This window comes from Bubalus kerabau, chromosome 6 (assembly GCF_029407905.1).
Source record: "Bubalus kerabau isolate K-KA32 ecotype Philippines breed swamp buffalo chromosome 6, PCC_UOA_SB_1v2, whole genome shotgun sequence".
NCBI classification, from domain to species: domain Eukaryota; kingdom Metazoa; phylum Chordata; class Mammalia; order Artiodactyla; family Bovidae; genus Bubalus; species Bubalus kerabau.
The window spans coordinates 35,772,381-35,788,878 of record NC_073629.1 but is presented as its reverse complement, the minus strand read 5'-3'; the positions used below and the strand labels follow the sequence as shown (position 1 = coordinate 35,788,878).

Below are 16,498 nucleotides of genomic sequence, written 5' to 3'. Positions count from 1 at the left end.
AAGTGAAGAGGAACCAAAAAGCCTCTGGATGAAACTGAAAGAGGAGAGTGAAAAAGTTGGCTTAAAGCTAAATATTCAGAAAACGAAGATCATGGCATCTGGTCCCATCACTTCATGGCAAATAGATGGGGAAACAGTGTCAGACTTTATTTTTGGGGAAGACTCTCAAGAGTCTTCTCCAACACCACAGTTCAAAAGCATCAATTCTTCGGCGCTCAGCCTTCTTCACAGTCCAACTCGAAAAACACTGCAGATGGTGATTGCAGCCATGAAATTAAAAGATGCTTACTCCTTGGAAGGAAAGTTATGACCAAACTAGATAGCATGTTCAAAAGCAGAGACATTACTTTGCCAACAAAGGTCTGTCTAGTCAAGGCTATGGTTTTTCCAGTGGTCATGTATAGATGTGAGAGTTGAACTGTGAAGAAAGCTGAGCAACAAAGAATTGATGCTTTTGAACTGTGGTGTTGGAGAAGACTCTTGAGAGTCCCTTGGACTGCAAGGATATCCAACCAGTCCATTCTAAAGGAGATCAGTCCTGGGTGTTCTTTGGAAGGAATGATGCTAAAGCTGAAACTCCAGTACTTTGGCCACCTCATGTGAAGAGTTGACTCATTGGAAAAGACTCTGATGCTGGGAGGGATTGGGGGCAGGAGGAGAAGGGGACGACAGAGGATGAGATGGCTGGATGGCATCACGGACTCAATGGACGTGAGTTTGAGTGAACTCTGGGAGTTGGTGATGGACAGGGAGGCCTGGAGTGCTGCAATTCATGGGGTCGCAAACAGTCGGACACGACTGAGCGATTGAACTGAACTGAACTGATTCAGAAAAAAGAATGAAATGCTGATAAATGCTATAATATGGATGAAACTTGAAACCATATTTCTGAGTGAAAAGAAGCCAGTCATAAAACATTACACGCTGTATAATTGCATTTATATGAAATGTCCTGACTGGACAAATCTATAGACACAGAATACAGATTAGTGGTTTCCAGGGAGTGGAGGAGTTGGATGTGGGGAATGATTCCATGAGTACAGGGTTTCTTTTAGGAGTGATAAAAATGGTATTGAATTAAATAGTAGGGATGGTTTTACAACCTGTGACTATATTGAACTGTACACTTTAAAATGGTATATGATTATATCTCAATAAAGTTTTTATGATAGAAAATCTTGTCAGCTATGGCATTCCTATGCCCAGAGCCTTCCAATAGTTTCCCATTTCACCTAGAGCAAAAATTAAAGTCCCTTCTACAATCTGCAAGGCCTTGAGAAATCTGCCCTGACCCAGCAGATCTCTGACCTCATCTCCTACTAATCTCTTCTGGCTTACTCTGCTCCAGCTGCACAGGTATCCATCCACCCTAAATGTCCTCTTTGTACATGTATGTGTGGCTCAACCCCCTCACATCCTCTGGTCTTTACTCAGAAAGTATCTTTTCAGGAAGCCCTTCCAGTCACTAAACTATCTACTCTCCTTTCCTGCTTCATTTTTCTTCACAACCCTATTACTACCATATGCCATGCTTCAGAAGTTTATTGTCTGTCTCACAGTGAAAGAATGTTGAGCTCCCTACAGATAGGACTTTCTGTCTCTTCTGTTTGGTGTACCTAGAACAGAGCGTGGTACATGTCACTCAGTAATTATTTATTGAATGAATACATCCTCACTTTTAAGGTGAGAGGATTCAGGCACAGAGAGGTTAAGCAAATTATGAAGCCATAATTTGTACTCAAGCAGTCTGAGTCCACAATCCTAACTGCTATCCTCAGTTCAGTTCAGTTCAGTGGCTCAGTCGTGTCCAACTCTTTGCGACCCCATGAATCGCAGCACGCCAGGCCTCCCTGTCCATCACCAACTCCCGGAGTCACTCAGACTCACGTCCATCGGGTCTGTGATGCCATCCAGCCATCTCATCCTCTGTCGTCCCCTTCTCTTCCTGCCCCCAATCCCTCCCAGCACCAGGGTCTTTTCCAGTGAGTCAACTCTTCGCATGAGGTGGCCAAAGTACTGGAGTTTCAGCTTCAGCATCATTCCTTCCAAAGAAATCCCAGGGCTGATCTTCAGAATGGACTGGTTGGATCTCCTTGCAGTCCAAGGGACTCTCAAGAGTCTTCTCCAACACCACAGTTCAAAAGCATCAATTCTTCGGCGCTCAGCCTTCTTCACAAGTCCAACTCTCACATCCATATATGACTGCTATCCTAACCGATAAGAATTAATAAGTTTGGTGGGTTGGAAGGTACTCAGGATTACTAAAAAAGGAGGGAGTTGTACAGGGAATGTCATGCTTGATGGTCTGTTAGGATCAGCCACAGAGAATGACCAAAGTGAAACTGGACACTACTAACAGAGAAAAAAAGGTCATTATTATTTTGCACTCCTACTTTCCTCCCCAGAAAAGAACTTACATTCTTCTCTTCCTTTTTCTGAATTAAGTGACTATAATTGATTTGGAATAGATGATTACTATAACCAGAAATTATTCACGAGGAACCCCAGAAGAGAAGTAACATGAGCCAAATCAGACTTCTGACACTAGGAAAAAATGGGGAACAAAACAGCATCATTCAATCTCCTTGGTGGTCTGAAGATCAGGAGAGAGGTTTTAAAAACAGCTTCAAGTTACTGATATACCAGCTATAGAAACCCAGCAACAGATGGAGTCACTAAGGTGGAGTGGGTTGTGTACAGGGAAAGGAAAGGAAAGGTCAAGGTCAATACTTATAGAAAACAAGCTTATAGAAAACAATACTTATAGAAACAATCCTGAGAAAGAGAAGCCAGAAAAACAAACTGTAAAAAGAAAAATATGTTTTCTATTCACTCAGTTTTAAATGTATTTTTGATTTAAAATTTTTTCAATTGTATTATATTTTCAGATCTAATAAATCTGATGTAAGGCCATCATAGAAACAAACTCACCTCATAGAGAGTGATATCTACACCCGCATATGGTATGACAGTCAGAAGACTAGGAATGTAGCCTTTGTAAAAGCCTGTAATCTTTTCAAGCTTCCAGATCTTCCTGGCACAGTCCAATAGCCCAGAGTACTGTCCAGTTTTACTTACAGCCAAATTAGTTTTTAAAACCTGAATGTAAAAGAATGTTATAGGGTCACTGATCAGTTACCCAACCCAGGGCAATCCTATAAAGTGTGAGCTACAGTTTAGAAATTAGAAATTTCTATTTTCTATATTAGAATTTAGAAAGAGAAAACAATCTTAGGTCAAACTGTATTTTCAATGACAGTATACCTGCTATCATTTTCCTACTTATTCTTGGAATATTTTACTTTTGCATACTACTATGTAACAGTCCATAGGGTCACAAAGAGTTGGACACACTGAGCAACTGAGCACACACACATACACACACATGTTACAAATACAGTGCTTAAATACAAATACAGTGCTTTTACCAAATTCCTGAACTTAACTTTGCAGGAAGATAAAGTATCTGAATCCAGCTGTTCTTCTTTCTAAATTACACTCTAGTGTAGCCACAGCTATTATTGCACTGTACGTCAGATAAGGAACCCAAAATAGAATATAATTGGACCAACCGCTATGGAAAACAAGTTGGAGGTTCCTCAAAAAATTAAAAGAAGACCTACCCTATGACCCAGCAATTCTTCTTCTGGTTATAATACACAAAAGAAATGAAAACAGGATTTCAAAGAGATATATGCACTACTATGTTTGTATGTTTAGCACTATTCTGTAGCATTATTTACAATAGCCAAGATATGGAAATAAGCTCGTCAACAGATATATATATGCATATATATATCTTCTTTGTCCGTTCATATATATACATATATGTATATATTATAATAGAATGTTATTCAGCCATGAAAAAGGAGGACATTCTGCCATGTGTAGTGTGCTAAGTGAAATAAATCAGAGGAAGACAAGTACAGTACAGTATCACATGTATGTTTAATCTAAAAAGCCAAACTTGCAAAAACAGAGTAAAATGGTGGTTACCAGGGCATAAGAGGTGGGGCAGGTAAGATAGATGCAATTTAAGGGTACAAACTTGCAACAAGTAATAATTAAGCTCTAGAGAAACGGCAACCCACTCCAGTGTTCTTGCCTGGAGAATCCTAGGGACGGGGGAGCCTGGTGGGCTGCCGTCTATGGGGTCGCACAGAGTCGGAATGACTGAAGCAACTTAGCAGCAGCAGTAGCAGAGATCGAACACACAGTATAGTGAATACAGACAACAATCTTGTACTATAATCAACCATCTTGCTGAGAGACTCAAATCAGATCAGATCAGTCGCTCAGTCGTGTCCGACTCTTTGCTGAGAGACTAGAACTTATTTATTCCAACCACTAAAAAGAAAGAATAACTATGAGTATGATTGTAGTGCTAAATATTGCTATAATATATAAATGTATTAAATTAACTGTTGAACACCTTAAATTTACATAATACTATTTGTCAGATAGGTTCAGGAAAGAAACCTAAAAGAAAAATGAAGCTCCTACAACCTCCATCTCCAACATAAGTATCCTAATAAACTGATATTAGGATTTCACAAACATCAACACATGTATACATATACACACAACTTGTGAATGGCAGTAGGTTTTTTAAACCATATACATATATACATATATATATATACACACACACACATATAAGAGCACACACACAAATACCAACTCGCTCAGTCGTGTCCGACTCTTTGCAACCCCATGGACTGTAGCCTACCAGGCTCATCTGTCCATGGGATTTTCCAGGCAATAGTACTGGAGTGGATTGCCATTTCCTTCTCCAACACAAAGAAAGACCCAAAAAATAGAAAATAAAAGACTAAGGAACTTATCCAGGTGAAAGGATGTTAAAGAGACCTGACACGTGATCTGAATTGGATCTGGAAAAAGAAATTACTATAAAGACAATTATTAGAACAATTAACAATTAATTACATTTCAATAAGGACTGTGGATTAGATAATAGCATTGTACTGCTGATAAATTTCCTGATTTTGACAATATATAAAAGAAAGTTCTTCATTCTAAGGAAATTCACACTGAAATTTTTAAAGGTAAAGGAACACAACATTTCCAACTTTCTCTCTCTCTACACAAACACACACACACGCACACACACACACACCTGTATGGAGAAAGGCAAAATGTTTATTGAAATTTGTGCAGAATATCCAGAGTTTCCTTGGACTAATGGAAAACACAGAAAACTCTGCTGACATTGAAGTTTAGCATGAAATAAGCTGTTTCTTAGGTTCATCTAGTCAAGGCTATGGTTTTTCCTGTGGTCATGTATGGATGTGAGAGTTGGACTGTGAAGAAGGCTGAGTGCCTAAGAATTGATGCTTTTGAACTGTGGTGTTGGAGAAGACTCTTGAGAGTCCCTTGGACTGCAAGGAGATCCAACCAGTCCATTCTGAAGGAGATCAGCCCTGGGATTTCTTTGGAAGGAATGATGCTGAAGCTGAAACTCCAGTACTTTGGCCACCTCATGTGAAGAGTTGACTCGTTGGAAAAGACTCTGATGCTGGGAGGGATTGGGGGCAGGAGGAGAAGGGGACGACAGAGGATGAGATGAATGGATGGCATCACTGACTCGATGGATGTGAGTCTCAGTGAACTCTGGGAGTTGGTGATGGACAGGGAGGCCTGGTGTGCTGCAATTCATGGGGTCGCAAAGAGTCAGACACGACTGAGCGACTGATCTGATCTGATCTGATCTTACCAAGTGGGAAAGAAACTTGGTGAGCCTTAATTGTTATACTATTTATTCATTTTTCACTGAGAAATGCTATGATAGAAATGTATTTGCAGGAATCTCCTTATCTCCTACTAGATCAGTTGCTTCTTTACTGTGCATATATAAAGCTACACAATCTGAAGGACATACTGCTTATCCTAGATTATATATAAATACTGCCAGATAAACACAGGTCAATTTATACTTTGAAGAGAAAATAATCTTAAAATTCAAAAACCACATGGAAAATCTGTGTTGTTTTTAAAAATTGGATGTTTCATTCTTATAAAAAAAGTAAAGAAGTATCATCATGACAGAAAAATATATTCTGAATATATTTAAATTTTATACATATGCTCTGACTCATAGCTCTAAAATTAATCACCTTCATGATTAATCCAGGGTCTCTGGGTGTTCCTTGTATTCATTAACTTGGAATTTATAAAAAATAAATAATAGCAAAACAAATCAGAGACTTTTTTTTTATTTTATTTTATTTTTAAACTTTACATAACTGTATTAGTTTTGCCAAATATCAAAATGAATCCGCCACAGGTATACATGTGTTCCCCATCCTGAACCCTCCTCCCTCCTCCCTCCCCATTCCATCCCTCTGGGTCATCCCAGTGCACCAGCCCCAAGCATCCAGTATCGTGCATCGAACCGGGACTGGCAACTCATTTCATACATGATATTTTACATGTTTCAATGCCATTCTCCCAAATCTTCCCACCCTCTCCCTCTCCCACAGAGTCCATAAGACTGTTCTATACATCAGTGTCTCTTTTGCTGTCTCGTACACAGGGTTATTGTTACCATCTTTCTAAATTCCATATATATGCGTTAGTATACTGTATTGGTGTTTTTCTTTCTGGCTTACTTCACTCTGTATAATAGGCTCCAGTTTCATCCACCTCATTAGAACTGATTCAAATGTGTTCTTTTTAATGGCTGAATAATACTCCATTGTGTATATGTACCACCTTCATGATTAATCCAGGGTCTCTGGGTGTTCCTTGTATTCATTAACTTGGAATTTATAAAAAATAAATAATAGCAAAACAAATCAGAGACTTTAAAACAAAAATAATTTAAATCCTCAGAGGAATTCAAGATTACATTTCATCTAGGAAGACAGTTCAATATTTGCAAATCAATCAATGTCACACATTACATGAACATTGAAGGATAAAAATCATGTGATCATCTCAAGATGCAGAAAAAACTTCTGATAAAATTCAATATTCATTTATGATAAAACTCCCAAGAAAGTGGGCACAGAGGGATTATACCTCAATATAATAATGGCCATATAAGACAAACTTGTTGCCAACATCATACTCAATGGTGAAAAGCGAAGATCAGGAACAAAAAAAAGATGCTCACTAAACCACTTTTATTCAATACAGTATTGGAAGTCCTAGCCACAGTAGTCAGATAAGAAAAAGAAAATGGATCTAAATTGGAAAGAAGTAAAACTGTCATTGTTTGCAGGTGAGATGATACTATATAGAAAATACTAAAAAGGTGACACCAAGGAAACTATTCAAACTCATAAAGGAATTCAGTAAAGTTACAGAATATAAAATTATCATCCAGAGCTTTCCTGGTGGCCCAATGGTTAAGAATCCACCTGCCAAAGCAATTTTTAAAATTGACATGTGGAAACATAATTGTTGGTATTTCTTTACATTGACAATAAACTAACAGAAAGAGAAAATTAGAAAACAACCCATTTACAATTGCATCAAAAATAATGAAATACCTAGGAATAAATCTAACCAAAAAGATAAAGGACTTGTACCAGAAAACTGTAAGACACTGATGAAAGAAACTAAAGACAGCACAAACAAATGGGAAGATACCTATGCTCATGGATTAGAAGAATTAATATTATTAATATGACTATATTACTCAAGGCAATCTACAGATTTGGTGTAGGCTCTATCAAAATACCAATTGCATTTTTCACAGAACTAGGACAAATAAAATTTTTAAATTTGTATGGGAACACAAAATACCATAAATAGCCAAAACAATCTTGAGAAAGAAGAAGAAAGCTAGAGGTAACATACCCCTTGGTTTCAAACTATACTACAAAGCTTACAGCAATCAAAACAGTATGATGCTGGACCCAAAACAGACACATAAATCAATGGAAGGGAATAGAGAGCCAAGAAATAAACCCATATTTATATGGCTAATTGTAAATAATGCCAGAGGAGGCAAGATGTTGGAGGTACAATGGAGAAAAGACAGCCTTCTCAATAAATGGTGCTGGGAAGACTGGACAGTTATATGCAAAAGAGTCAACCCAGACTACTTTCTCACATCATTTACAAAAATAAACTCCAAATGGATTAAAGATTTAAATTTAAGACTTGAAACTATAAAACTCCTAGAAGAAAATATAGGCAGTGTACACTTTGACATCAGTCTTAGCAATATGTTTTGTATATGTCTCCTCAGGCAAAGGGAAACAAAAGCAAAAATAAACAGATGAAATTACATTAAATCAAAGGGCTTTTTCACAACAAAGGAAGCTATCAACAAAACAAAAAGGCAGCCTACTGAATGGAAGAAGATATCTGCAAATTATATATCTGATAAAGGGTTGATATCCAAAATATACAAAGAACTCATACAATTCAACATCAAACTCCCCACCAAAAAAATGGACAGAAGATCTGAGTAGACATTTTTCCAAAGAAGACATACAGATGACCAACAAACATGAAAGGATACTCAGTATCACAAATCATCAGAGAAATGAAAATCAAAACTATAATGAGATATCACCTCACACCTATCAGAATGGCTATCATCAAGAGACATCAAATAACAAGTGTTGGCAAGGATGTGAAGAAAGTGAACCCTTGAGCACTGTTGGTGGGAATATAAATTGGTGCAGCCACTATGGAAAACAGTACAGAAGTTCTTCAAAGAAACCTAAAGATAGAACTACCATACGCTCCAGCAACACCACTTTTGGGTGTTTTTCTGAAGAGAGCAAAAACCCTAATTTGAAAAGATATATGCACCCCTATGTTCATTGCAGCCAATATATGGAAGCAACCAAAGTGTCCATCAATAAATCAATGGATAAAGAAGACATATATATACACAGAAAGATCAAAAAGAAAAGCAAAATCCAAAATTATTTAATAGTAGAAGATTTCCCAGAGCCGGGAAAAAGATCATTAAAAAGATCTGAAATTAACTGACGAAAGAAAAGGGTCAGAATCTACACATTTCATGATAAAATTTCAGGAAAACAAGAATTAAAAGAAACTCTTAAGAGTTTCCAGATTATTTAATAAGAGTAATGCAAAGTGGTTGGATATAAGTTTAACTTAAAAATTCAGGTGTTTTCATATATACAAACAGTAAACATTAGCAAAATCTAATGAAATACATTAATAGCAACAAATACCACAATGTATCTAGTAATAAAAGCCTCAAATGCACAAGACCTGTATAAGAAAATTATAAACTTTATCAAATAATACAAGAAAAGATCTAAATGGAAAGGAAGACATATCTCATTGCTGGGCAAAAAAGAAATTCAATATTATAATTGTCATTTCTTCCCCAAATTCACTAAGTACAACTAAGAGTCAAAATCCCAATTTGATTTACTTTGGTTTTTTTAAGAAACTTGGCAAGCCAATTCTAATGTTCATGTGGAAGGGAAAATGCAAGAAAATAACAACAACAAAATGTCCCATTGGCAGATGAATGGATAAAGAACATGTGGTATGTTTGTGTGTGTGTACATATATATATATGTACACACACACAACAGAATGTTACTTAGCCATCAAAAAGAATGAAATAATGCCATTTGCAACAATATGGATGGACCTAGATATTATCATACTAAGCAAAGTCAGAAAGACAAATACTGTATCACTTATATGAGTAAATATAGGTGATATTTATATTTTAGTAAAATAAAATATGATACAAATCAAAGCAACAGAAATGCCAGCTTAGATATCACAGCTCTGGTAACACTACCCTAGCAACAGATTTTCTCTACTCAATAGCTACTAATAATAAGAGGATTCTGGCTCATTTGAAAAAAAATTAGCCATAATTTCCATTAAGGATAACAGATCTTTTTCAATAGCACTTACCTCTAAGGGGTAAATAAAAGACTGAGAAGTGGCACCAGCCAAAGAAGCAGAAGCAAACTTCTCAAGTGTTCCTAATTCGCCTCCTTCAGAAGAAAGATACTCCTTATACTGTATTAACAAGAGTTCAAAGATATGTTAGCATTGAAAAAGTTCAAAGAGGCATGCAAGTCATTCAATATCAGTGGATACCCAGGCATTTAATTTATAGTTTAAAACTATAATCCACATTTTCGTGCTGCTTAGTCACTCAGTCATGTCCAACTCTGCGATTCTACAGACTATAGCCCACCAGGCTCTTCTATCCATGAGATTTCCCAGGCAAGAATACTGGAGTGGGTTGCCATATCCTCTTCCAGGGGATCCTCCTGACCCAGGAATTGAACCCGTGTCTCTTGCATTACCTAGTACCTAAATATAGTCATGTATATTAGATAGGAGGCCTCAACCTTAACAGTAGAGACTTCATCTTGTACCTCGATTTGCTTAGAATAAGACATACAGCAAATAAGGTATATAGCAAACATTCAACAAGTGTTGATTATGATAAGCAATAAATATAAAGAAAATGGAAAACTTTGAGATGGAAACAACTGAGAACCTTATGCAATATGTTTTGATGGCAACCATGTTATAATGAAGCAACATGACATGACAAACCTGTATTCTTGCCTCGAGAATCCCATGGAGAGAGGAGCCTGGCAGGCTACAGTTCATGGGGTCACAAACAGTTGGACATGACTGAAGCAACTTAACACACACACACACACAATTATATAATAATAATATAATTATATAACTTTATAGTAAGGTTCCAACACAGATAAACAACTACTTCCCTTTGTTTTGTAATAACCCCAACCGATTTTTTAAAAAGTACAACTGAATAACATTCCCTTGTTAATAAATGTCATAGGCAGTGTGGTTTTTACCTGTTCATAAGACCAGATCTTAACAGCTATTTCAGGAGCAAGCTTGAGAACATTCGTACCATTTCCTCTCCACAAAGAAATGACTCCACCCTCTTTCATCATCTCTATTAAATGGCTCATTATCTTCACATTCTTTGTTTCTAAACTCTGAGCCTTGAAAAGGAAAGGAAGAATTTTGAAAATCACAATACGATTTGAAGAACTTGAAAACCACATATTGTAATTTTCATGTGATTGGCAGGACAGAGTTAAAGTTTCTAAAATATGGAGGGTCTCTCCTGTTGGGGAAACAGCAGCTGTTTGGATGATTAGACAGCTTTTGAGCCATGTTTATTTTAATCCCTGCACTATAGCTTAAGAAGAGGACACCTTACACAGGGGACACAAGATCATGCTGCAGACATGGTTGCTTTGTTACCCCCTCCTCAGAGGGATGAACAAATGACTCTCCCATCAGGAAGAGTGAAACTGGGTGTACATTTCAAGAGAAGTGTCGGGGAAGCAACATTTCTGAAAAGTTAAGGCCACAGAAACTCAGAGAACTTATTGCTAACAAGTGGCTATGAGGCCTTTAACAAGGGTGATCAATGTGGTCAATGAAAGCAGAGAAAAGAAAGCGGAATCCAACTAACTCTGTGGCCAAGATCTGAAACCTTTCTCCAGGGCACGTATTAGAAAAGAGGTATACACTTGTCTTAAGACAGTATCAGAGAATGTGCTCTAGACATTGACTATACTGCATTAACATGAGAAAAATTAAACCCAGAGCAATATGATGCAACATGTGAGTGAAGATAATGGGAAAAATAAAAGATAAAGTCAACAAATATAGTCCAGTAAAAGAAGCTACAAAAGTGGTTTTAAAATAAGAGGTATTAAAGAGCTATATATCTGTTTTTAAGGAGACTGGCAGCAGTCTGATGGCTGTAGTATGATAGTTGGATACCCAGTAAATGTGGAGGGGTCAGCAGGCTCATTTTAAAACATATATGAAGAGAAAAGGAGGAAAAACTGACCAAAAAAAAAAAAAAAAAACAAAACAAGAACCAGTATGAAGATAATTACCAACTCTCTATTGAGGAGAAAAAGACACAACCCAGAATGATACCTATATTTTAAAGCCATAGTAATAAATAGGTTTACTTTAATTTGTGCAATAAATCTATAAAAGAGAGTTAAAATTCAGTCAACATAGAACATAAGGAAATCTTTCTGACCTGGCTTATATACGTCACTGAGCTAAGCCCTTGCATACCCACTCTCTCCTGCACCAGTCACTCTAGCTTCAGGGAGTCTCAGATAGACTCCACTCTAAATGGGTGCCTGCCTAGGTGACCATTAATCAGTCTACCTACGTGCCTTCCTACCAGCCAACTGCCCTCCTGCGTCATCCCTTGGCCTCTCTGTTCAGAGCATTAGTAAGATAAAAATACAAGTGACAAGATTCATTTCAGTATTTAGATCCTTTTGGAAATTTTGGTGCACCAATTATTGTCTCTCTTGCCAGCAAGATCTTTTATAAAATAATATAACCTGATGTTTGGGAGGATACAGGGAAAAAAGGTAGTTTCATACAGTACTAGGAAAAGTAATGAATGATAAATGTGACTACATATCAAAAGCCTTATGGAGTAACCATCATAGTCAACAAAAGAGTCTGAAATGCAGTACTTGGATGCAATCTCAAAAACAACCGAATGATCCCTGTTCGTTTCCAAGGCAAACCATTCAATGTCACAGTAACCCAAGTCTATGCCCCGACCAGTAATGCTGAAGAAGCTGAAGTTGAATGGTTCTATGAAGACCTACAAGACCTTTTAGAACTAACACCCAAAAAAGATAAACTTTTCATTATAGGGGACTGGAATACAAAAGTAGGAATTCAAGAAACACCTGGAGTAACAAGCAAATGAAGCAGGGCAGAGGCTAATAGAGTTTTCCCAAGAGAAAGCACTGGTCATAGCAAACACCTTCTTCCAACAACACAAGAGAAGACACTACACATGGACATTACCAGATGGTGGACACCAAAATCAGATTGATTATATTCTTTGCAGCCAAAGATGGAGAAGCGCTATGCAGTCAGCAAAAATAAGACTGGGAGCTGACTGTGGCTCAGATCATGAACTCCTTATTGCCAAATTCAGACTTAAGTTGAAAAAGTAGGGAAAACCACTAGACCATTCAGGTATGACCTAAATCAAATCCCTTATGATTACACAGTGGAAGTAAGAAATAAATTTAAGGGACTAGATCTGATAGACAGAGTGTCTGATAAACTATGGATGGAGGTATGTGACATTGTACAGGAGACAGGAATCAAGACCATCCCCAAGAAAAAAAAAATATGCAAAAAAGCAAAATGGCTGTCTGGGGAGGCCTTACAAATAGCTGTGAAAAGAAGGGAAGCGAAAAGCAAAGGAGAAAGGGAAAGATATACCCGTTTGAATGCAGAGTTCCAAAGAATAGCAAGGAGAAATAAGAAAGCCCACCTCAGCAATCAACGCAAAGAAATAGAGGAAAACAATAGAATGGGAAAGACTAGAGATCTCTTCAAGAAAATTAGAGATACCAAGGGAACATTTCATGCAAATATGGGCTCAATAAAGGACAGATATGGTATGGACCTAACAGAAGCAGAAGATATTAAGAAAAAGTGGCAAGAATACGCAGAAGAACTGTACAAAAAAGATCTTCATGACCCAGACAATAACAATGCTGTGACCACTCACCTAGAGCCAGACATCCTGGAATGTGAAGTCAAGGGGGCTTTAGGAAGCATCACTCTGAACAAAGCTAGTGGAGGTGATGGAATTCCAGTGGAGCTATTTCAAATCCTGAAAGATGATGCTGTGAAAGTGCTGCACTCAGTATGTCAGCAAATTTGGAAAACTCAGCAATGGCCACAGGACTGGAAAAGGTCAGTTTTCATTCCAATCCCAAAGAAAGGCAATGACAAAGAATGTTCAAACTACCGCACGATTGCACTCATCTCATACACTAGTAAAGTAATGCTCAAAATTCTCCAAGCCAGGCTTTAGCAATACGTGAGCCACGAACTTCTAGATGTTCAAGCGCATTTTAGAAAAGACAGAGGAACCAGAGATCAAATTGCCAACATCCACTGGATCATCAAAAAAGCAAGAGAGTTCCAGAAAAACATCTATCTCTGCTTGATTGACTATGCCAAAGCCTTTGACTGTGTGGATCACAATAAACTGTGGAAAATTCTGAAAGAGATGGGAATACCAGACCACCTCACCTGCCTCTTGAGAAACCTGTATGCAGGTCAGGCAGCAACAGTTAGAACTGGACATGGAACAACAGACTGGTTCCAAATAAGACAAAGAGTAAGTCAAGGCTGTACACTGTCACCCTGCTTATTTAATTTATATGCAGAGTACATCATAAGAAATGCTTGGCTGGAAGAAGCACAAGCTGGAATCAAGATTGTCAAGAGAAATATCAATCACCTCAGATATGCAGATGACACCACCCTTATGGCAGAAAGTGAAGAAGAACTAAAGAGCCTCTTGATGAAAGTAAAAGAGGAGAGTGAAAAAGTTGGCTTAAAGCTCAACATTCAGAAAACTAAGATCGTGGCATCCCGTCCCATCGTTTCACAGCAAATAGATGGGGAAACAGTGGCAGATTTTTATTTTTGGGGGCTCCAAAATCACTGCAGGTGGTGACTGCAGCCATGAAATTAAAAGACGCTTACTCTTGGAAGGAAAGTTATGACCAACCTAGACAGCATATTAAAATGCAGAGACATTACTTTGCCAACAAAGGTCTGTCTAGTCATGGTGTTTCCAGTATTCAATTATGGATGTGAGTATTGGACTATAAAGAAAGCTGAGCGCCAAAGAATTGATGCTTTTAAACCGTGGTATTGGAGAAGACTCTTGAGCCTCCCTTGGCCTGCAAGGAGATCCAACCAGTCCATCCTAAAGGAGATCAGTCCTGGTGTTCATTGGAAGGACTGATATTGAAGCTGAAACTCCAATATTTTGGCCACCTGATGTGATAAGCTGACTCATTTGAAAAGACCTTGATGCTGGGAAAAATTGAGGGCAGGAGGAGAAGGGACGACAGAGGATGAGATGGTTGGATGGCATCACTGTCTCAAGGGACACGAGTTTAGGAAAACTCCGGGAGTTGGTGATGGACAGGGAGGCCTGGCGTGCTGCAGTTCATGTGGTTGGCAAAGAGTCGGAGATGACTGAGTCACTGAACTGAACTGAACTGATGTATAGAATTCACTTTCAGTAATGGCAAGCTGGGTAATAAGGAAGGAATGTACTTCCAAGTAAGGATAACTGAAAAAGCCAATGGCATATTTATGTCTTAAAGTTTCTTAAAGGTATCCATGAGCTAACAAGACAGAGACATATTCCAAGGCCAGTATCTAGGAGAGAAGACAAAATTCAGAAAGGTAGGATTAGCATTCAAGCGTATTTCTGGACCCAGAAAAAACAATTATAAAGTTAACTCATTGTTTTGTTGCCTTGCTGGGTTAACAGAAAACAAAAGACAAAGCTCAGGGCTCACTGAAGGTATAGGTCTCTGAAGAACCATCTCCACTTTAAACTGGGACTTTGCAGGTCTATCCCCTTATGGTAAGGGTAAACCAGAAGAAACCAGCCTCTGCAAGGACTTACAGCATGGCTTTGAATCAGCTGGGTGGTTCTGGGAACTTCAAGACTCAAATCTGAATTAAATAATGTGATCCCAGATTGATAGTCCTCCCAAGCACCTAACAGAAACGAATAAAGATCTAGTCTCAAGTTGGATATCATCATCATAGTTCCTCAAGTTATTACTCCAAGTGATATTTTAAAAAACAACATCAAAAACTAATGGAGGGGGAAAAAAGTAGAATAACTTTAAAAAATATAGGCAGCCTTGCACAAAATATCAATAAGTACACCAACTGTTAAACGAAATAAGTCTTCCAGTTTAAAATGTAACAAAATCCAGGAAATTCCGCATCAGTCCAGTGGTAAGGACTCTGTGATTTCACTGCCGAGGGCCTGGATCAGTCCACAGTAGAAGAACTAAGATCCTGCAAGCCATGCTGGCAAGCCAAACAAATGAAAAATATAAAAAATAAAATAAAAACCACCTATATGCCATTTACCTGTAACTTATCTAAAACATACAAATGCTGAAAGCCTGAAAGTAAAAGAATGACAATGGATATATAATACAAATCCCAAGCAAGAGGCGGGAGTGCATCTATATTAATGTCAGACAAAAAGAACTAAAGGCATTTACAGAGACAAAGAAGATCACTTCACAGTGACAAACGGTTCCATTCCCCAAGGGTATTCTAATTTTTAGCGTCAATGTATATAAAGGAGAAGTGACAGTGCTACAAGCAGAGCAGGGCTAGACCTGAGAAGGGCTGCTGCCCCCTGGTCCTCTATCTCAGCCTCCCAGAGCGGAGAGGTGGAGAGTGTGGAGTCCAGAAGCTTAAGCCTGCGCTACATAGAAGACTGAAGCTGATAAAAGCAGCAATGAGACTACAAAAAAACATGTGGAATTTTCAAGAGGCTGATTCACAGGGATTTATTTCTTACGGTCATTCCTTGATTTTCTTGGTGACAGAAAGACAATGCAAATAAACAGATGTATAAATTCCTTTTAGAACAGAAATTCTGATTTGCTAAGAGAGTAGA

At 38.0% G+C, this 16,498-nt stretch overlaps 1 protein-coding gene across 1 annotated transcript in view; it reads right to left on the bottom strand.

Moving 5' to 3' along the window:
• LOC129656421 (calcium-binding mitochondrial carrier protein SCaMC-1-like) overlaps nucleotides 1-16,498 on the bottom strand; it is a 76,307-nt gene that overhangs the window by 38,135 nt on the left and 21,674 nt on the right. The window contains exons 7-9 of the mRNA XM_055587100.1: nucleotides 10,818-10,949; nucleotides 9,889-9,996; nucleotides 2,932-3,099 (exon numbers count right to left, since the gene is read on the bottom strand). Coding sequence (XP_055443075.1) covers nucleotides 2,932-3,099; nucleotides 9,889-9,996; nucleotides 10,818-10,949 — 408 coding nt within the window. The remainder of the gene's footprint in view (nucleotides 1-2,931; nucleotides 3,100-9,888; nucleotides 9,997-10,817; nucleotides 10,950-16,498) is intronic.